The sequence below is a fragment of the Electrona antarctica genome (genome assembly GCF_951216825.1).
Source record: "Electrona antarctica genome assembly, chromosome: 20".
Taxonomy (NCBI): Eukaryota; Metazoa; Chordata; class Actinopteri; order Myctophiformes; family Myctophidae; genus Electrona; species Electrona antarctica.
Window position 1 is genome coordinate 12850788 of NC_136801.1, and position 23491 is coordinate 12874278.

General features: G+C 44.2%; 1 protein-coding gene across 6 annotated transcripts in view; it reads right to left on the reverse strand.

Moving 5' to 3' along the window:
- Positions 1-23491, reverse strand: part of asap1b (ArfGAP with SH3 domain, ankyrin repeat and PH domain 1b) — an 86442-nt gene that overhangs the window by 19343 nt on the left and 43608 nt on the right. For 3 of the 6 annotated variants that reach the window (XM_079489212.1, XM_079489211.1, XM_079489208.1), the window contains exons 7-14: positions 20743-20828; positions 17147-17222; positions 16383-16469; positions 14188-14288; positions 12570-12639; positions 8223-8310; positions 7867-7915; positions 2380-2546 (exon numbers count right to left, since the gene is read on the reverse strand). In XM_079489212.1, the coding sequence (XP_079345338.1) occupies positions 2380-2546; positions 7867-7915; positions 8223-8310; positions 12570-12639; positions 14188-14288; positions 16383-16469; positions 17147-17222; positions 20743-20828 (724 nt within the window). Of the gene's footprint in view, positions 1-2379; positions 2547-7866; positions 7916-8222; positions 8311-12569; positions 12640-14187; positions 14292-16382; positions 16470-17146; positions 17223-20742; positions 20829-23491 lie in introns of all 6 variants that reach the window. The other 3 variants (XM_079489210.1, XM_079489209.1, XM_079489207.1) reach the window with 1 other exon arrangement.

Sequence of the window (23491 nt, forward strand, 5' to 3'; positions counted from 1 at the left end):
CGGGTCATTTTTTTGAGTTACAGTATAATGTCTTAATAGGTGAACGCTTGATGCGAATAGGAGATCGTCGGCTGAAAACAGCAGCTCTGTAAGCTCACGTGTCCTCCAAATATGGCTGCGCTGTGAGCTGCTTGTAGATCAGCCATTTTCGCCGTTTGACATAACAATAAGCCCTCCCTCCAGATTTGACTGTGCGTGCTAAGCTTGATGAGATGACGATGATGACCTCTATAGGTGCCTTTGCTAATACCCCCTCGAGCTGCCTCGTATAGAGGGAGGGTACCACATGAGATGAGGGCTCTGAGAGGGAGGGGGGGGACTGGCCACGATCACCTTTCGACCTTGAAGACCATCATCACCATATTAGATCAAGGCAGGGGGAGAGCCAAGATAAAAACAGATGACAACTGCAGAATAATTATACATATGCATTATATGGTTGTTTATATCCAATAACCTTTATATTTTATCATCACTTATAGTACTTATATAATAAAATACATGATGTTGTGACATGATATTTGGTATAGCCTGTAGCAACCAAAAATGTGTTCTGGCATCGTAATGGCTGATTTTACACTTGGTTGCATGCTGAAAACTTTCCACCCGAGCACAAACGAACATAAAATAACTTATTTTAGTTCTACTGGATCCCTTCTCAACTAATCCCTCCCTAACGTTTTAGTCTAGTTTAAAAAAAAATACAAAATTGTCAGTATATTTACTCATAGATTTAGTCACCATAGCTTCGTTTTTATTGCGTTTTTGTCAGTAAAAAAAGGTAGCCGAAATGGAAGTGTCTAGGTTGGGGGCACATACGTATTGTATGCACCTTCCGCTGCGTGTTAACACTCTGGAAACGTACACAACGGGCACACAGCTGGATCGCGGGAAAAATTAACCTCCTCTCCTTGGGGTCGGCGGAGCTTGTGCGGAGAGTTATGTAACGATGTGATGTGTTATTCCTCCGAGCGTGAGGCTGTTGTTTTCTCTTGGTTCTTTTATATATTTATTTTCCATTTTCAGAGCAAAGTCACCCCCTTCTTCGGGGCTGCTTCTGTGTGATAGTGCTGACAAAGAGCAGGCTGGGTATTAATCAAGTCTGTGTGCGTGTGTGTGTGTGCGTGCGTGCGTGCGTGCGTGCGTGCGTGCGTGCGTGCGTGCGTGCGTGCGTGCGTGCGTGCGTGCGTGCGTGCGTGCGTGCGTGCGTGCGTGCGTGCGTGTTGGTGTCAGAGGGCCTGAATGTTTAGATGGTGGACTGCTGAGTCGTTGCTTCTACACGTAGAGGGAGGATCAGGAACAGACTGTGTCCAGAATGCTAACAATGCTGCTGCCACACACACACACGCACGAACAGGGCTTTGCTTGCTTGCTGACGACAGCTGGACTTCGATTTCTTTTGCCAGGTATCTAACTAGCTACCGTATATCGTCTCTGTTGGCATGGAAACCTCATGCTTTTGTACGATGCTGTAGTATGATCAAGTAGGACGTTATTTTAAAAAAAAATACACAAAAAGTTAGAATATGGAAATAAGAGGTTTATGCCCAACAGCAATATAGACAATGCCAACAGGGAAATAAGACGAGTAGGCCTATCATGTCATGCACACACACAGTTTTTTGAAATACCCTTGAAGACGGGGCGTGCACAGTGACTTTGTGAGCTTCTGAGACTCAGCAGGGACAGAGAGAACGCTGAAACTAAAGGTGTCATCTTTTCCCTCCACCAAGGTGAACGGTGACTAAGCACAAAGCAGGACAATCAATGGTGTATGTGGATTGTGAGAACACCACAGACAGACAGACAGACAGACAGACAGACAGACAGACAGACAGACAGACAGGATTAAAGTACTAAAGACTGAAAAAATGCCCCACGTCTATTATCCGATTTGTGAAATACTGAGGCTTTAACCTTTGCTTCAAATTGTTTAAAAGCGTTTTAATCATGCAATAACTCTCTATTCTCCCCTCCGATTGGCCAGAAATTCAGAACTCTTCTGTTTTTTTGCGCTTGGCCCTCATCTGATTGGGCAGTATACAGTGCCATACCCAACTCGGTGAAACTCTTGTCACACTTTTGCCTAATAGTGTGGTTTCCTGAGTATAGAGAAAGGCAACCACATTTGCAATTCCTCAGGATTGCATCTTTCTAATTGCAAGTCTGACCAGTTCAAATGCTCTAATCTTAAAAAAAAGAAAACATAACCAAAAACAGACAATGTACTGTACAAGCTCTCAATGCGTCGCGGCTTGTAGATATGCTGTTTTTGCTGCTCAACATGCTGGCTTCTATAGATAAAAATCAGTCGTGACAACCGAGAACTTTAATCCACACACACGCACACACACACACAAACACGCACGCCACACACACCTGAAGCTCCGCAGTCGCAGCAGACTTCGTTGCCAGGCATGCGGAACACGTCCTCTATGATGGCCTTGGTCAGGTCATCCAAGCCGTCCTCACTTCCTGTGCTCTGTTCCCCTCGAAACGCCATGTTCAATGCCTCCTCCTTGCTGTTGGTCAGCACCGAGATCCAGCTGCACACACAACACAAAAAGTGCATGTCAGAGGAGGGTTACGTAATAATATTGGTAACAATAATCGTTCAAATGAATATACAGAGCTGCTTAAAATGTCCAAAATATGAACTAATTCAAATATTAACTGCCTCATCAAAGCTGGTATATGGTGGCTTTATACATCGTCATTACTTGCATGTGTCCTTATATTATCAGCACTTTACCCAAATACAGCTCAAGTGGTGTTAGGAGGCTTTTGACAAAAAATGTGGAGACAGCAGTTGTTTTGTCCATCATTGATAAGAGTCAGAGTTAGGTGGTTTGATCGACAGTTTCAAAGTCAGAAGCGCTTTTTTAGTACTTTTCATTTGTTCAAAACCCACACACAGACGTAAAGGGTGTCAATTAGCACCGATTTATTAAAGCTTGAAAAATAGAGATTAGGAGGTTTGCGCCCAACAGCGACGACGTAATATTTATGTATAGACACTCACACACGCGGTAGAGCAGGAAAAGTCTGTGGATGGTTAAGGCCAGTCCACACCAATGCACCTCCTTGCAACTGCCATTGGGGATAATGGTTGCAAGTAGTTGCATTGCTGTGGATTGGCCTAAAAAATGTTTTGTGGCAACGAGTGACTAGTTGCAGGACCCCATCGGCTTCGTCAGTCAGGCAGTATTAAACAGATTTCCTAAACTTACAACGTTGTGTGCTAGGATGTATGCATGGATGGATGTAATATCTTTACAAGTATGTTGCTGTTTAGTATGCTGCCGTGTTTAAATCGGTGTGCGTCTGTGCTGTATACGGGCTGTGGGACAAAAAAATAATAAATAATAAAGTCTAATCTAATCTAAGCCCAGGCCTGGCACATGCCCATACTGTCTACATCAACCCAATTCATAGTTAACAAGGTCACTATTTTGCTGTAAACACAGTGGACAAGGACAAAGTGTTTTCTACCACCGCAGTAAGTGAGAAATGTAGGTTTCACATTCATAGGTTGCACTCCAGTGATATCCAGTACAGTTTCCAGCAGGACTTCGGCAGTGTTTCAGAGACACTTTTACGACATTGTACATGGCGATTAATTGTCACACAAATATTTGCGATTTGACGATTAAATTGTGTTTTTGTCGTTGAAAACCGGAACATGTGAATAAAAAGTACATTTCTGTTTGACTTTTAGGGTTAGGATGTGACAAATAACCAAAAACTGACAAAATTAATGACTTTACACTTAAAACAAAACAAACAAAAGAAACCTAAATAGTGGAAATATCCGAACGCGTTGTGAGCTCGTAGAAATGCTCTTTCCACATTTATTGTAAAGATTTATTTTGGGGCTTTTATGCCTGTATTGACAGTACAGTAGGGGCAGAGAGAGATGGGGAGTGACACGCATCAAATTTTGTCGGGATCGGGATTCGAACCCGTGACACGCTGTCAGGCTACATTGCGGCCTACATGAATCGCAACAATTGTTGAATATAATTAAGAATCGCAATATACATTGAATCGGCATCGTAGGTATAAAACAAATTAATATAATCCTAATTGGAAACCCATAAACTCTTAAAATGGTTCCTTTTCAGATGGAGGCCTGACAAAATGTCGTCACTCCCACATCATTCTGTGGACATTTGCGTCTGTCACAAGTATAGAATTAGGAGGGCGCACACACACACAGTCGCGCGCGCACGCACGAACGCACGCACGCACACACACACACACACAGTACTGGGCTCATTAAGAAGCGGCAGACAGGAAGTAGCTGCCATTCAAACATGGCCTCCTGCGGCTCAGCGCGGAGCAGTCTGCTCCTACACACAGCTCATTAAACTGGCACACACACACACACACACACACACACACACACACACACACACACACACACACACACACACACACACACACACACACACACACACACACACACACACACACACACACACACACACACACACACACACACACACACACACACACACACACACACACACACACACACACACACACACACACACACACACGGCTGCGTTAGCATGACGTCAGCCACCAGCCTATCACTGCCACTCAGTGTCACCTCCCTATGCTTGGATGTTGGATTGCTTGTATACCGCCCGTCATGGGTCTTGTGAATTGATTTTCATTTCTTTTTAGTTATTTATTTACCCAGGGTTGTAGCCGAGCACAAGTGCCCATTTTCAGCAACACCCTTGCATATAGACACAAACACATACACATTTACCCATTAAGACTATAAGCTGATTCTACAAATGCATTCTAAAAATCAGTAGTCCTCACACTTTCAAGATTTAAAAAAAATGTTAATAAACGGCTTGATGGCCCGGGTATCGGAGGATGTAGTACTTGTAGAGAGGCTGGGGAATTGGGAATTGGCTTTACTAAATTGGGACTTGAAGGGGAGAAAATGTTTTTCTTTTGTCTTGAAGGGGCATGTTTTGCACAATAACAGTCTTTTCATTATGTCTGCCCACGATCTCTGTACAGTAGGCTACGTTTGTTTACCTCAGTCACTGATACTAAAATCTGATATTTTATTTTTCTTTTTTTCTATGAACCTGTGACTTGACACCCATACTGTTATAAAACGAAAATAAAAAAAGATTTTGAAAAGAAAAATGTTAATAAACAGCAGATGCACAAGCTTGCAGCACGGCACGAAGTGACGTGCTGCAAGCTTGTTCATCTGCTGTTTTTGAAAGGCCAACGCTAAAATCTGAAATGACACAGTCACAGATGCTTTCCTGCCTTTAAAAGGTATTAAACATGCTGGTGTGTAGGTGTTTGTGTGCCTATTTGGATGCAACAAGATTACACATGCACGTGCGTAGGTGAACACACACCGAGCCCAAGTGTTGACGTGTTTTTCATGAACTGTAAAACACAGATGTCATTATACCATCTGTCATCTCCATGTGTGGAAGATTATTTTCCCTACATACCGTAGGCCAGGCCTGGGATTTTGTCATTATCGGGGCAAGGCCACTTGGCCTTTGAGTCCATTGAAAGAATTAAATTGATTTAAGGCTTAAGGCTGATTTTATTTTAATTTATGTAGACAATCTGCAATGAAATAAATACATTATGGCATTTACAATCTGATCCATGCTAAGCCCTGCACCAATCAAAGTTACTGGATTGGTTTAAAGGTGGGGACTCGGGGAAGTTGACAAGAGGAGACACTGGTGAGACAGAGGAGAAAGTGGTACAGTTCCCGGGAGGCATTAAGGCCACTGTGGCCTCAGGGAATGCCATTATTTTTAGGGGAACAAGGCCAAACTGAGGGGCAACGACGGCCATGGCCTTCGTGGGCTCCCTAAAACTCTAAAAGAGAGAGATGGCCTTGCCTAGCGTAGACAAACATGCCATTAGAATTAGGAAACATGATTATGTGTTTGTGTTAATGATGCTTTATTATACATTTAGGACATTGAACACATTAGACCTCCTAACTGAAGCTCTGGTCTCAATGTGGATAATTATATACTTCACATTATCTGTAACTAATGAGTTGAATAATGAGTCTTTTCTGTATATGCAGTATGCTTCCCCATTTGTGCGCACGCACGCACACGCACACGCACACACACACACACGTCTGTGTTTATTATATTATTTTGTGCTTTTTTTTAACCTTTTTTACCCATTATTATCCGAGTCAGGTAGATAGAAGAACCTTCGGGGGGTAGAAACATTATTATTTAATGATTTAGCCTCTACAATAGACTTTTTATTCATTTCCGTCCGTGTTGCCCTTTTCCTTTGCAAGCCAATAGAAAAAGGTGTGGGGAAGCAGCAGGAAGCATGCTATATGGTGTCCTAAATATTTCATCAATGCAGAGCCCATGGGTTGGGAGTCGCTGCCACGGTAGCCAGAGTTGCGTGACATAGATGTGCGTGGGAGTCAGCGAGTCATGTCCCGGGGGGACTTATATTACAGTACGGTGGCATAGACACAATGTTACAGTAGATAGGGATACGCTGGTATATAGCTAAACCACTGTTTCCCAAACAGTAGGTTCGGGGCCCATTTGTGGGCCGTGGACCAATTTGTATGGGTCACGACTCGAGTAAAAATCTTTCTTTTCGTACATTTAAAAAAGAAATATACATTTCAAAAGGTTTTTTCTTTTTTTTAAATAATTGTATACATTTTAAAACAAATTCCATAAATATAAAATAATAATTAAGAAGTAGTGAAAATCTAGATCTGCTATTTTCACTAGTTTGGGTCCCGGGCAAACGTCTAATTTCTCTTTTGGGCCACGGGCTAAAACCACTGGTTTAGACAAGCACCATTCCATTTGTACTCTTTAACAAGCTGACAGTGACACAGTTCTACATACTGGCATCTAGGTGAAGGATTGAGGCTTTAACCTTTGAAATGTCATTTCAGGCCATGTAGATCAACTGAAACTGATGGTATTCGAGCAGTGTGTGTGTGTGTGTGTGTGTGTGTGTGTGTGTGTGTGTGTGTGTGTGTGTGTGTGTGTGTGTGTGTGTGTGTGTGTGTGTGTCGTCTGCATGAGAAACTAGTGTATGCGGTTACAATGACCTGAATTGCTGCTGACCACAAATCCCACTGCTGTCCTTGGTGACTCTCTCACAGTCTCTCTCTCACATCCTCTTTAGTGTGTCAATGGCATGCATGTCAATATCAACCTCTAACCAACCGTACGCTGTGTCAGGGCATAACACCGCAACACTAAATCGTTATTTTCTCTTATGTTTTTGCCATGAAGAACAACAGTGTGAATCATGCCAAAATAGAAGAAAGTGTGAAAATAGCAGATCTACAAGGTTGTACAAACCCTAACGGCCAAGCTACACCAGGCTTTTCGCGCACAAAACGCGTGCGTTTACCCTCGCGTGTGCGTTTAATTTAGGTCCAGTCCTATTTTAAAAAACGCACGCGCGGGCCGAGAAAAGCCTGGTGTAGCTTGGCCGTCAGGTCTATAAGTAGACCGGCTATTTGCATGTGCCACTGTCGTACCACAAAGTATTTAAAAAAGTGGCTAATTAGTGAGGCATAGTTTACTCTATTTCAGCAAAGTCCTGAGAAGCTAACCTTTGGGGACAGTCTTCAGTGTGGCAGACCCCACAGCCCCCACCCTGTGGAACTCTCTGAGATTAGCCATGCTCCAACACTGTTGGACTCTTTTAAGGGTGCCTTGAAAAGACACTTCTCTCAGAAGTGTCAATTATGGCAAAATAGTTGTTTGTTGTTTTGTTTTTGTTTGTTTGTTTGTTGGTTGTTGAAAGGAGCATGGTTCACCTTAACGTTTAAATACTGGTAAGTACTGTACTTACATGACAAACTCCTGTTCATCCTCAGCTTGGAAGTGATATGTCCGGTTATCTGCAGGGAGGAAAGAAGTCATTTAACCTGTGTGGACTCTCACTGTGATGACATCCGTCAGTGCTGTCATAACGGCCTGTCTTCCACACGGTGTCAGAAGTGGGTCAGAGGGCAACTGCCTCGTGGCGGTAACCCCCCCCCCCCCCCCCCATTCATTCTCCATCGTGCTAAAGCTTTACATTAACAAAGCACTTCAGTGTGTCGTGAAGAAGAGCGTGTCGTCTCAGAGGTGCCTTTGTGCATCAACGTGTGTGTTTGTGTGTGTGTGTGTGTGTGTGTGTGTGTGTGTGTATGTACTGATGCTTACGAGAGATGAGATCAAAGCACTTCCTGTCCTCGGAGCAGGGCTTCACCTGGCACGTGAGGAGGTTGAGTTTGACCGGCTGTCTGTTGGACTGAAAGCACAAAACGCACACAAAATAATTATTTACAACTACATGTCTTACTCTCAAACTGTAAATAGGTGAAGAGGTCGCACACACCAAGAATCAATTTTCAACAGGTTTATTTCTCTACATAATTTAAGAGAGTAACGTATCACCATAAGTCAGAGCGTGGTGATCGTGGTGATCACAAGAAAGTTTACTCTCAAACTCTCTCATAATTCACAGATTTTAATGACATCTATATATACAATTGAGAGAATTCCATGGCCACATTCCTCTGTGGCGGAAGCACACATTTTTGTAGACAGAGGAATGTGGACGTGGTGGACGTGGTCCTACAAGCAGCAGTCACTGGCTGAAGCTTCTCAGTTCTTCTCCGTTCTTTTGGACAAGGTAATAACTTACGTGCGTGCGTGCGTGCGTGCGTGCGTGCGTGCGTGCGTGCGTGCGTGCATGCGTGCGTGCGTGCGTGCGTGCGTGCGTGCGTAGGGGGGGGGTTATCCGATCACACTGCGACACACGTGTCGGCCGGAGGAACAACAACACGGAATGTGTGGTGCTAGAAGCCCAAAGAGTAAAGTCTAATTTACAGTATACAACGGTGCACAAATAGCGTTCAAGCTAACAACGCAATAAGATGCATGCCGCTAGTAGGCTGGTTGTGTTTTCATTTCTCAATATGCATATACAGTTGGTAAGAAGCAGGTCAAAGGTTACAAATATTAGATGAGAGATGACAATGCAGAGACATGGTGCTAGAGTCCACAGGCAACATATTGACCAGTCATATAGTGGACCCACTAGTTGACTGGGCAGCAGGGATGATAGGGCAGCGTGCTAATGAGATGCTAACAGGCTGTGATGAGCCCTGGGGCTTGGGTTGTCAGGCTGGGCGGGATGCCATGTCCTCCCAGAGTCCCCTGGGGGGCTCAGCTGCCACAAGGGCTGAAAAGAGACGAACTCGGGGAGTGGCGACAAACTGCCTCCAAACTATTCAGAGAAAATGATTAGAATTCCTCATGTTTTCGGCTGGGACAAAAGCCGGCAGATAGGCTATAAAAGATTCATGTTTTGTTATGTCTTAGGGAAAGGGACTCCTTCTCAGAGAAAACACATCTCCAGAGGTTTCCCATGACAGACAGTAATTGTGTCACAACTAACCCCAAAGCTTCAAAACAGAAGCAAAAGGGAAAGATTTGAAAGAATTATCCACTCAACCACGTCAGTCATTTTCTTTGTGCCCTTTCTACAGTGTTTATCTTCCCAGTTAAGTGACATCCGGCTAGTCTGGTTGTCTCTTTGTAGATTTGCCTCCTTAGCGCCAGCCACACCTAGCTAACCAGCTTAAAGGACGACTTCACCAATTTCAACCTATTAGCAGGTCATATAATTGGTCCTCACTAATGCTCATGATAAAATGGTACCGGCCCTCCTACAGAGACTCCAGGTACTTCCGCCTTGACCCACCGTCCACGCTCATGTTCTGTTAAGATTAGCCCCGGGCAGTCAGACCCATTTGTACTGTAGATCAGTGGTTCTCAACGTTTTTGTCTGGGGACCCCCGGAAATGCTTTGGCCATGTCTCGCGAACCCCGCCCCGCCCCCTCCCCACCACCAATACAAACTGACTGCAAAAAAATATCATAAATGAATTCTGAAACCAGATATATATAGAAAGTTTATGCATGTACTATGTGTACTATGTAAACTCTTCATTTCCATTTTTCCAGCCATTCAGTTGCAAAAAAAAAATCATTTGGGGACCCCCCAAAATAATTTGGCGACCCCCCGAGGGGTCGCGACCCACGGGTTGAGAACCCCTGCTGTAGATCAGTGATTCTCAACCAGTGGTCCGGGGACCACCAGTGGTCCTTGAGGGGCTTCCAGGTGGTCCCCAGCTAAATGATGGAGAGTTGGTAACCAAATGGAACCTGATTAGATCTTTCTTGAGAGTGTAAAATGATGACGGGTCCATTTGGTTTCATTTAAAATTATTATTAAACACCTGCATTAGCTACTTAATTTACAATAAGTCTACACAATTAGAGAATGTAACGTTTGCCTGTTATCTCTCCTAATGTTATCATGTCAATACAGCATGGAAACGTGGACAAAATGCTATCCAACGACAAACGACAAACAAAATATTCAAAGTCTTCAAGAGGCTAAATCTCATTAAATGGTGGTCTGTGGCCAAATAAAGGACCTCGATATGAAAAGGGTTGAAAACCACTGCTGTAAATCGACTGCACAGAGCCACGCAAGGGCAGCGTGTGTCCTTTTAATTGACACTCCACAGTGAGTGTTAATGGTTCCAGTGGAGCTGCCGAGTGGCCACCAGTTCAACACTGTGGTTGCATTTGGCAGCTCTCAGGTGTGAATGTGCAACTAATAATACACTAGTGTAGCAGGACGTTGGACTGCAGAGAAGACTGGACTGATCTGGACTTCTGGATTCTCCTTTAACTCTCCATGCATTTCATGAATCTTTCATTCATTATGCACATACTGTAGTTACAGTACATAGGATGCATTCCCTTACATTTATTATGCAGATTAGCTATACATTATGCACTTTATGTGCCTCTCGTGCCCTCCTCTGCTCTCTTGTGTGCTCTAATTCTCCATCTATCTTTTAACTGCATTGATAGGCCTGCGCAATTAAAGTATGGCTTTATGTTTTTTTGTGGCTTTCGTCTTTATTTTATTATTTTGTTTATAGAGGGACAGAGACAGTAGGCTGAAAGGAAATGGGGAGAGAGATGGGGGGCGACGTGCAGTAAAGGCCAGGCGCGGAAAGTTATTTTAACAGCAGTGGGTGCCCCCCTGCCCTGCCCCCCAGTGCGGGAGCGCACTCCCCTATTAGTTTGCATTGCACAGTACGCTATTTCCTAACGCGCCCATTGTGTCAGTGGGTGTCCGGGGGTGCAAGCACCCCCGGACTCGCTGCCGCTGGTAAAGGCCGTCGAGATCGAGAGTCAAACCCGCGGCACACCGCCAAACTGGATTACCAGCCAAGGTCCCTGGACTGCTGAGCCACGGCCCAGGCCACATTTTCAACCGATCTTCATATAAGTGGTCCTTCCCCAGCGCTGTCGTTAGGCTATGCACTGTGCGTAGGGCAACACTTTGCCAAGGGCAACACAATGAGAAAGGATAGCTGTGAGTAGAGCAACAAAATTGTCAGCTACAGCCCTGTCCTTCTCACTAAATGCTACTATGGTTGACAATTCAGAAACCCGCCCATGTTACTTGCAATGTAATGTGACAATAAAGATTGATTGGTGATCGATTGAGAAGTATCTGTGGTCAGTCAAATATCCATGGATTAAAATACATAAACAAACAACTGCATTATTAACCCATTGGCATCTGTGTCATTTTAGATTTTAGCTTTATGGCAACATAGTTTTTCAGAGAACTCTCCAGATTTAGAACAGTGGTTGTCAAAAGTAGCAGATATACAAGCTCACAGCGTGTCACTTCATGCATGTATTTCTATGTGCTTCTATTTTTGAACATTACAAAAAAGAAATTGAACAGTTTTCTTCTGGGGGGGGGGGGGTCCCCCTTGCACAAAACATTTTCAGATGGGGGTCCCCACCAATATAATGTTGTGGTCCTTGGCATGAAAAGGTGTGTGTGAACCACTGATTTAGATGGCATTTGTAGGTTTTTATATGGGTTAATGACAGCATTAATGAAATGGAGTTAATGACTCATTCATTTAAATCACTCCACTAAGAGTGCAATGCAATGAACAATGTCTGGTGCGGAGATGTAATGCCTCCAGCATAGAAGTGAGTGAATCCCCTCATATCCAGGGATGAGTCATACAGCAGGCTCAGTGGGGAGAGGAGGGGGGGTAGAGGGAAGGGGGGATGCTGGTTGCCATGACAACCCCATCTATGTCAATTCCATCCTGCCAACCTCCAGATTGAGAATGCTCATCACACAGCCCCTCCCCTCCCCACGCCACACTCTCTCTCTCCTCACTTTGATCCACACAGCCAGCCAGTATAGTGAGTGGGGTGAGGGAGTTCTTTTGTGCCCGTGTGTGTGCGCCACGTCCATGTGTGCATGCATGTGTCTGTCACGTGTGTGTGTGTGTGTGTGTGTGTGTGTGTGTGTGTGTGTGTGTGTGTTCATGTTGGTACAATCATACCAGTATTTATTAAGTGTGTGTGTGTGTGTGTGTGTGTGTGTGTGTGTGTGTGTGTGTGTGTGTGTGTGTGTGTGTGTGTGTCTCAAGTGGGATGTGTACTCACCGTGCCGTGGGCGATGGTGAGCATTCCTGCTTTCACTGAGCACTGTCTCCTCTGCCACACCTTCCTCAGCCTGTGGAAGGAGATGCCGTGTTGATTTTCACAGCAAATTTTGCATAAACTTTGCATAAAAATACAAGATTTAAGACAACTAAATCTATAGTTGATTTTGTCGACAATATTTTATTTTGGCGGGCGCTGATGGTGTCGTAATGCCTGATTCATACACTTGGTTGCATGCTGAAAATAGCCAACCTACAAGCTCACAGCGGGTTGCGTTGCTCTGCTATTTTTAATTTTAGCAAATGTTATCGCGACGGTAGGTTGCAGATTACTATGAAAACCTGCAAAACCTGTCAGTCCGTCCGTCACGCCACCATGTATGGCCGTCAGTCCGTCATGCCTCGTGACACGCTCCATATATGGCCGTCTCCATATATGAAGATCACCACAACGACCTCATCAAACCCTGGATAGCCATACATGGAGAAGACTGCCGTCAGTCTGCCGTCACCCAGGCGGATGCGTGCACGTGTCTTACTGGTATTAATCTCAGAGACAATTTCATGGAAGATGCTTTTGAAGTTTGACCACATCAAGTGCTCTAACCTTAAAATAGTCACCGTAAACGGCCTATCTATGAACTCTCAGACGCATTGAGAGTTTATAGATTGGCTATTTTCGCTGCTCAACATGCTTTCATAGAAGACATGCTGGCTTCTATGGAATCCAAATGACTGAAATCAGTCGTGGCGACTTTTAATTCTTTATTTCTGAGAAAACTGTCCATCTGGGGCACGCGTAGTCCACGGGTAAAGACCAGTCCAACAGATTTTCTGAATGAGATTATTTTTTAAATGTCACATTTAGATAATGAGGTTAGAGGTTACGTTAAGTGTATAGAGCTCGATTAAATCACATTACATTTTATATTGCTGTGGGAGATTAACCAATATGGCGTCGGCCGTGGTGGCTTCACTATTACGTCATCGTCAATCCACAGTTCATTATAGTTCAGTGGTTTTAATCCCTAAAAGGAATATCCAGATTACTCGACTGCATGAATGTGGGCAGCGTTACAGCATTGGGTAAAAGTAGCTCTCCAGTGCACCAGCAGAAAGTGTTGGAAAGCACTTTGTCTGTTGCCAACAATCTGCCGTTGAATGGGCGGGTGGGTACACTGGGTAGACCGTCTACACCAGGGGTGCCCACACTTTTTGACTTGAGAGCTACTTTCAAAATGACCAGCTCGGCAAGATCTACCCACCAAATAAATTATTATACCATTGCTGAAAATAGTTTAAATATGTACCTGAGGGGGCTTCGGAATAGTAGAGTTCGTGTTACATTCTGTACAGTATAAGACAAATGCACTTGGAATGGGAAATAGAGGGGGCAAAATGTTTTCGTTTTTTTTATCGTTTTTTTTCTTCAATATATTTAAAAGCAATACTCTTTAGGAGCATGTCTTGTGATCTACCTGCACAGCCTTTGTGATCTACTGGTAGATCGCAATCTACCTTTTGGGCACCCCTGGTCTACACTGTCGCGTCGGGTCGCAAGTTGTAGGGAAGCGTCGGGGTCGGAGAGCTATCCTTATCCCATGCTCGTCATAACTCACCCGTCACTCTTCTTCATCAGATATCCTTTCTTCTCACAGCCAAACTCCTTGTTCCCCTGCAGCTGGTGCATGCTGTAGCCCCCCTGCTTACTCTGAGAGTCCTGCTTACGCACACACACACACACACACACACACACACACACACACACACACACACACACACACACACACACACACACACACACACACACACACACACACACACACACACACACACACACACACACACACACACACACACACACACACACACACACACACACACACACACACACACACACACACACACACACACACACACACACACACACACACACACACACACACACAATATGCCAATCTTATACTCATATTGCAAACAGCATAGATCTTTTAAAGGCATGCAAACACACACACACACGCACGCACGCAAACACACACCCATGTTGTGCACACACTAGGCGCACACGTGTTTCAAGAAACTCTCCTGTTCAAGGCAGGATACATGACCTCTTGTTGAAAGCTAAATTGAACACGCAACTAGAGAGAGTTGAGGAACCCTAGTACACAGCATGCTTTTCGCAACATGTCAGAGGGGGCAGATGGGGGGGTGGATGGTGGGGGGGTGGGGGGGGCGGGAGGTGTCAAACCACTCTAGTTATCGTCAAGCAGAACAGGATGCTAGCATGCTAGACATGCAGCGGCACTTACTCTTCTAGACTTGATTCCAGACAAGCAGAAAGCAGAGAGGGGGAGATAGATAGGGACACGTGTAAGAGCTCTAACTCAGGTGCAGGTGGTGGAGTGTGACAAGAGCGGGTCTTCCCTGTGTGGGTTAACAGGAAGAGTGGGTACTAAGGAAGAGCGGACACCTTAGCTTGATGTAAAATGCGGCATTTTGTCGTCCAAAATGTAAAAAGAAATTATGTTTGGAACATGGTCTAAAGTAATAAAAAGTATTCATGCTTGAACATTTGACAATTCATGTCTAATATTTCTACAATTGCCACAAAACCTGTAAATCGAATCATTTGGGGCATGAACAAGAGGTTGAGGGGTACTTTTAGGGCTGCTAATGATGTAGGCTACCGTGCATAGTTAAAAATAGTCTTAATTACTTAAGACTTTATATTATATACTTTTCAAATATTACATTTGAACATATTGGACAAAATAGCCAATTTTACACTAACGTGCCCACTCTTCCTTAGTGCCGACTCTTCCTGTATACTTTGTGTGTGTGTGTATGCTTGTGTGTGCGCACTCTGGCTGCCTGTGGGTGTGATTATAACAAGACAACCTAGAAAATAAAGGTGTTAAATATAATTTAATAACTGTGTCAAAATGTTGTCGTGTTCAGGACAGAGGGTGCACACAGGGTGTTTTTACAGTGTTCATATCATTCTGTGCCGACATGCCTTTACATTTGTTCCATCCAGCTATAGTGTTGATTTTGACAGCAAATTTAGATTTAGTTTTAGTCATAGTCTTTTTAGTCGACTAAATATCATGTGATTTTAGTCGACTAAATCTACAGTTTTGTTGACAAAAATGTATTTCTTGGCAGGCCTTGACGTCATCATAATGGCAGATTTTACACGCAGCAGAATGCAGAAAATAGCCGATCTACAAGATCACAACGCGCTGCATTCTAAGCTTGTAGATCTGCTATATTCGAACACCCGAGCACAACCAAATGACTCGTCTTTTCTTTCTTTTAGTTCTACCGGATCTCTTCTCCACTAGTCCCTCCCTAACATTTTAGTCTAGTTTTAATTTGTTGACGAAATTGTCAATATATTTAGTCATAGTTTTAGTCATCATAGCTTAGTTTTTATTTAGTTTAGTGAAAAAAGGTATCTGACAAACATTTTTCGTCAGTTTACGAAATTAACACATGTATTGTTATTTTTCTCAACTCGATATCATAGACGACACAGAGTCACATACCTGACAAAATCGCCCAGGGTGGTTTGTTTATTTTTGACACGATCTAAGATTTGCAGATGGGGATCCCTATACAAAAGAAAATACCAGGGGTAGTGAAAGTGACGTCCGGACTACTCTTATTATCTGTTATGGGAGTAGGAACATGGCCAGATTTTACCATGTGGGTGTCTTGTATGTGCTTTCCTTTTTGGGCCTGATACAGTTACTCATTTCACCCAGCCTGTGAGTTTTGGCCTAACCAACGTGGCATGGCTCTGCCCGCCTACCTCCTTCTGGTCCAGCTGGAGGGAGGACTTGATGAGATCTCGGAGGGCCGTCAACTGTTTCTTCTCCTCGTCCTGAGTCTGTTTGATCTGAGGACAGCCAAAACACACACAGAGGGTTTCAGTCAGTCAGTCAGTCAGTCCAGCTGAAAAAGCACACCGCCCAAGATCTACAAAACCTGAAGCTGAGTTTTAACTTTTAAGTACAGCAATGCTAACTATGGATCAATAACCTTGGAATTCAGTTGTGTTTTTGGAAGTATTTACCAATGTTCATTACTTCATTTCTACAAAGAAAGCCTTTGCAGGACATAATAACATGAATGCATGTGTTCGTCGTTGTTTGTCCATCCATCCACCCACACACACAATCTGCCCTGAAGCCTGATTCATACTTAGCTGCATGCTGGTGTTGCAGGCAGTAAATAGCAGATATACAACCTGACAACGTGTCACTATTGTGACACGTTGTGAGCTTGTATATGTGCCATTTACTGAGCACAACACCGGCACACAACTGAGCATTTACTGAGCACGACACCGGCACACGACTGAGCATTTACTGAGCACGACACCGGCACACGACTGAGCATTTACTGAGCACGACACCGGCACACGACTGAGCATTTACTGAGCACGACACCGGCACACGCCTGAGCATTTACTGAGGCTTTGTACGCGGCGGAAGCCACTCCGCAAAAACAAAAAGCATACGGCAGAATAAACAAACAGAAACAAAGGTGAAGAGAAGTCTTGACTTTATTTACGTTGTAGAGATCAGCTGCCAGCTTCTCGATGTACTGTTTGAGCTTATCTGCCGTCTTCAATCCGTCTTGAAAGAAACTGAAAGAAGACAAGAGACTGAATATGAGAGAAGAACACACACTGACATTATCTATGAGAGAAGAACACACACTGACATTATCTATGAGAGAAGAACACACACTGACATTATCTGTCCTCTCTAAAGAAACTGAAAGAAGACAAGAGATTGAATATGAGAGAAGAACACACACTGACATTATCCGTCCTCTCTAAAGGTCAGACCGACGGTTTCAATGGGGACCTGTGAAATGTCTGCTTCCGCTTCCGCGTGGGACATTTATAAGTCATAAGGTAAGTAAGCGGGGGACAGAAATTAGGGTTGGGATTCGGAACCTGAGTTACTGGAGGAACCGGATCCAGCATTAAGGATCCAGGAATCGGTTCCATCACATTTGAAACCGTTTCCGGAACCGGGTTTCTATCACACTGTCAGAGCTGGTTCTGTGGACTTCACGTCTGCTATGCAATACCGGTGGTTCTCAAAACGTTTTACTTTCAAGGACCGCCATAACTCTCAGAGTGTACAAATGGAACCAAATGGACCTGTATGTTATGTTTCCATTTGTATGCTCTCAGAGTTACACACCTGTAAACCTGTAAACCCCCCTATAGGAATCATTAAAAGCGGGCCGTTGTTGAGAGGGAATCGCTAAAGCCCAAACCACACCAAAGTGTCATGTCGGGACAAAATGTTTTGCAACTCATTGAGTTACAAGGAGTTGCATTGATGTCGTTGACCTTAAAAACCGTTTTATACCGACCCGACCCTGGACAGAATGATAAATAATGATTACTAGTGGTGCAGTTTATGTTTAATGTATGGCCACGCTCCCCCTCTCTCTCTCTCCCTCCCATTGGTGCCTTTGGATCTTGGCAAAGACATTTGGGCTGGCTGGCTGCTGCATCCACACCACGGCAGATTTGTAGAGCTGCTGCTTAGCACATCCTGCCATCCATTATGGATGTGGACTGTGGCACATAGACACCTCCATTGATCTGGACTGTGGCACATAGACACCTCCATTGCAGCCTTGCACCCACAAATCTCCCTTGTAATGATCTCTCTCTCTCCCTCTCCCTCTCTCCCCCCCCCCCCCCACTTGCCTTTCATTTGCTGCCATGTTATCCGCCCTCTTTCCTTGTATGCCCCTCCTCCCCACTTTTGGAAGCTCCATTACTCTGGCCAACACTCACTCCTTCATCTTAATCAGCCCAGCACTCTGTGGCCGTACGTGAGGTCATGATGTCCTTGTAGCATGTGTGTCAGCCCTACATGTACACTGTACAGCACTATAAGCCAAGTCAAATTTATTGCGATTAAATTGATGCCGTCCCCAAATAAAACGACTCCCTAATAAAAGGAATGTCCGCCCTCCTCCTATCCAGATTGATTTGTATGTGGCAATGGCCGGCGTATGAATGGCTCTAGGTTGCCAGGCGACCGATAAAGTGTGCTTCCCATCCGCCTCCGAGGTAATGGGCAGATACTTTTACCACTGTAGCAACCCGAGCGTGTATCTGCTAATTTTGAATAGCCAAAATAGAAAGCATGGTTAAAAATGATTGTGACGCTAATGCTAGGCTATTCACTATGTTTGCTGGGAACCCCTCAAGGACCCCTGAGGGTCAACCACGGACCTCACTTTGGATCACAGAAGGGCATGATGCTTCCTTCATCTGTTCCTCACTATCTTCTGGTGTGTGTGATGTATGCCATGCTTTTGTTATTGCTTAATGTAAGTCGCTCTGGATTAAGAGCGTCTGCTAAATGCCTAAATTGTAAATTGTAATTGTCTCCTATAGCCTGTCGGCATCACACAGCACCTCTATCCGTCAAGGGCTCCGAGCGGTTGAGTCAATTACCAGGGAGCAGCATTGTTTTGGTTCCCAGTGTTATGACAGGACCTTAGCAACAGTACAGAGTGGATTTGTCATTCTGTCATAGGGCGCCGGTGTCCACGAGCGGCACGCCCCACCATTTACCCACAAAACCCCCAGAGCTGTCAGAAGTCTGCGCTGATGGCGGACCCATCAGTATTCATGGGGGGGCTACACTACAGCATTATGATGACCCCCGCGTCCTCCAGGGCTCTTTGGATCACGCAGATATGAGAGAAGAGAGAGAGGAAAGAGTCCCAAAGAGGAATGAGAGTGAGTCTAGTGCACTTACTGACAGCGTATCCTGTATTACTTGAAAGCAATACTGCACTTTATGCACAAGTTACTTTAGTTACAAATCTGTATTGCCCTATAAAAACGCTGCTAAACCAAGATGCACTTTATACCTACACTGTACACTGTTCTTATGTATGTTTGTTCCCTAATATGTAATGTATTCCACTGTCTGCCTGTTTTGTATTTGCGTTGCATTCAATGTCCATTAACCCATTCTGGGCGGGAACCCCTTTTAGTGTTAGCATTATGTTATGCTTTAGCTATTGAAAAATAGCAGATCTACAAGCTCATAGCGCGCCACCGAGTGGCGCGCTACGAGTTTGTAGGTCTGCTATTTTTGAAAAATCGAAGAACGACTGACATAGAAACATAGCTTTTCCAGAAAACTGTCAGGATATAGAAGACATTTTTAGAATCCGATCTCAGGTCAAAATGGGTTAATATGCAATGTCCCATCCAAATAAACAAATAAAGTAGAAAGAGATAAATCAAGAAACAGACAGTCACAGAAGCAAAAAGAGACACTGACTTAATCCATTAAGACCTTGGGCCAATGTTACAAATGCCTTCTAAACCAGTACTTCTCAAACATTTTTGTGCCAAGGACCCGCAAATTGATACGTATTTGGCCTGGAGAAAGCAGGAGACAGCCGGGGTAACAGTGCACACACACTGCATACAAATGCAGTGTGACATCACCTCATATCGCCTCACAGCCTGACATCGCCTCACACAAATCTGCAGTCTTCGTTTATAATTTATATAAAAACTAAAAAAAAACAGAATTTGCCGTGTAGAGCTTTTGGAAAAGTACCATCACACAAAACCCTGTAGCTGTGATACATGCGATCCCGGTGGTTTCCCAAACAGTGGGTCTGTACCCATTTGTGGGTCATAGCAGGCACATTGTTATGGGTCTCGAGTAAATACATTTTGGTTTCCTATGTATTACTGAGCCAAATTATTTTTTTTATTTTTTTTTAATGTTTTTTTTGTGGCTTTCGCCTTTATTTTATATTTGTTTATGGAGGGACAGACAGTAGGCTGACAGGAAATGGGGAGAGAGATGGGGGGAAGACATGCAGTAAAGGCCGTCGGGATCGGGAGTCGAACCCGCAGCACACTGCCAGACTGGATTACCAGCCAAGGTGCCTGGACCATTGAGCCATGGCCCAGGCCACTGAGCCAAATTCAACGTTTCATTCGTTTCATACATAAATAAACAAATAAATAAATTAGAAAACGAATGTTTAAAAAAAAAAAAAAAAGTAGTAAAAGGTTTGGGAACCACTGGTCCAGGGGATGTCCCTAAAAAGCCATAAAGTGGATAATGGTGCATATAATATAACATGGATGAACGTACTTGCACTGTGCGTGGTAATACTTGATGAGGTTCTGGAGGAGGTCCACCCCTTTCTTGGTCTTGATCTCGTTCACTTTGATCAGGTACTGCAAAAAAAAGAGAAGACAACGATGGAGAGGATTTAGTCTGCATTTTACCAGCCAAAGTCTGTTTATTTTATTTATTTACGTATTTTTATTTAGAATAACCAATTATTTGTACTCCTTTTTCTCCCCAATTTAGTAGTTATGCCACTTGATTCCTCCCCACACACATTTCTGTGTTGTCACTGCTGTTGTATCCTACTGACTCCTGGCTGCCAGTGAGGAGCCCCCACCGTGAGGACGTAGAGCCTTCGTCCTATACTCCTCCCGCCCAACACTCCCTACTGACAGGTGCCGCTCCCCCAGCCCGTAGGAGTACATACAGTGACAGATATCACCCTCCCTGCCCGGCTTCCCATCCCGAACGCAGGCCAATTGTGTTCGCATAGACGCCCGACGAACGCCGGATGCATCGCGGTGGATTCGAACCCACAACCAATCCGTGGTGGTGGGCAGGGACTTCACCACTGCGTCACCCGAGCTTGATTGCACTGCGGTGCAATCGGTGGCGTGCGATAAGCTCAACGTCACACAAAACATTAGCCCTATAAATGGAAAATGGTCTCCGTTTAGGCACAGTTTATGGCCAAAGCTGTGAACAACAGCCACTGATGACAGCGGAAATGTCAATGTATTTAAGTCCTTTAAGCTGTGGTGATTTGTGAGGGTTTTGCTGACGACGCTTACAAACATTTTGATGATGATAATAATGCCAGTAATCAGAGAGCATATCGTCTTTATCGGGTGGAAACCTCTTATGTCCAAAAAGTGTTACTTTTCAAGATTAATCCATTCTGGACGAGAACCCCTTTTGGTGTTTTAACTAAGCATTATGTTATACTTTAGCTATTGAAAAATAGCAGATCTACAAGCTCATAGCGCGCCACCGAGTGGCGCGCTACGAGCTTGTAGGTCTGCTATTTTTTTTAAATCGTGAAAATGTGTCACAAATCTTTGAATATATTTTTTTTCAGAGCGAACGTTTGTTTTTATTTCGACGTCAGGTCTAAATGGGTTATATGTGGCAGCTTGCAGATCTGCTACTTTTGATGCTTTACAAGTATGACGTTCATTTTCTGGAGGGGGGAGGGGGGGGGGGGGGTAAGAGGTTTCAGCCCGACATCAGTGATAGTCCATCTATAGGCAGACTGAGTCAGGGTTGTCTCGACACTGTGGGAGTGGAGATCAGTGAGAGATCAGATGTAGTGATAGTCAGACTATAAAACCACTCAATCCCTGTTGCCTCGACTCCTTCCCAACACACTTTCAAATGACTGATAGTGCTGGCTTTGTTTTCCTTTTGTTGGCAAAAAAAAAAACACACACAAAAAGGAAAATGGCTGTGCAAACGCATGCTCACCAAAACCAATGAATAAATTAAAGGAGATAAATGTATAATCCGAGCTGGTCCCTTAACAGGCCACTTTCTAATCTAGACCATCTTCAGGCTCTGGATTTGTATTTATTTAGTTTTAACAATGCCCTTCTGAGGTTTCAAACACCCTCATACAGTTCCTCTTTTACTGCTTATCATGCACTATATTAAGTGTGTGTGTGCGTGCGTGCGTGCGTGCGTGCGTGCGTGCGTGCGTGCGTAAGTGAGAGAGAGAGAGAGAGCGTAGTGTCCACAAGCGATTGCTGTCGGGGGCAGAAACCTCTTATCTCCATATTCAAACTTTTCGTGTTTTTTTTGGTAAATTAAAGCCCTAGTCGATCATACTACAGCTTCACACAAAAGCATCAAAAGTAGCAGATCTGCAAGTTCTGTTTTGAGCGTGTAGATCTCTGTTTTGAGCATTTAGATCTGTTTGAGCGTGTAGATCTGCTATTTTAGAATTTGAATCCTGAAAAGTAACTGTTTTGGACATATGAGGTTTCCATCCGACAGAGACGATATGCGTGTGCGTGTGAGACGTGCGTATGCATGCATGTGTGTGTGTGTGTGTGTGTGTGTGTGTGTGTGTGTGTGTGTGTGTGTGTGTGTGTGTGTGTGTGTGTGTGTGTGTGTGTGTGTGTGTGTGTGTGTGTGTGTGCATGAATTTTTCCTATTGTCCGTTAGCACACAGTATAGTGGGACAGGAGATTATCCACATTTTGTCTGTTGCCCTGTGTGGGTTTTAGAGTGTTGAGAGGCATGTTTCAGCTCTTTGTGCTGAACGAGCAGCAAGGCTCACAGCACTGGCTGGGCCTAGTGGGCACTGAGAGAGAGAGAGAGAGAGAGAAATAATAGAATAACACAGCCTGCTGAGCATTGCCTTTGCCTCACAGCGTAGGATGAAGGAGTGAGATAAAAGAGGAGAGAGGGCATCCTCTAATATGGTGGTTGAGAATGAGAGAGAGCTTTGCTTCAAACGAAGAGCAACCGAACATTTCTCCAGTGTCTCCAGATTAACTAAACAATGATTTTGTTTATAAACTCCAAATGTCATATCATCACGCACCATATGCACTCCTCTCCTGTTACTTTGACTAGCAAAGGATATATATTTTATAAAATAGTAGTAGGCCTACTACATCAATTAACTGTAGCGGCAGCCCTGGAAAAAACCACACAGGTTCACAGTTGAAAGAGCACTGCAGTGTGTGTGTGTGTGTGTGTGTGTGTGTGTGTGTGTGTGTGTGTGTGTGTGTGTGTGTGTGTGTGTGTGTGTGTGTGGAGAGAAATT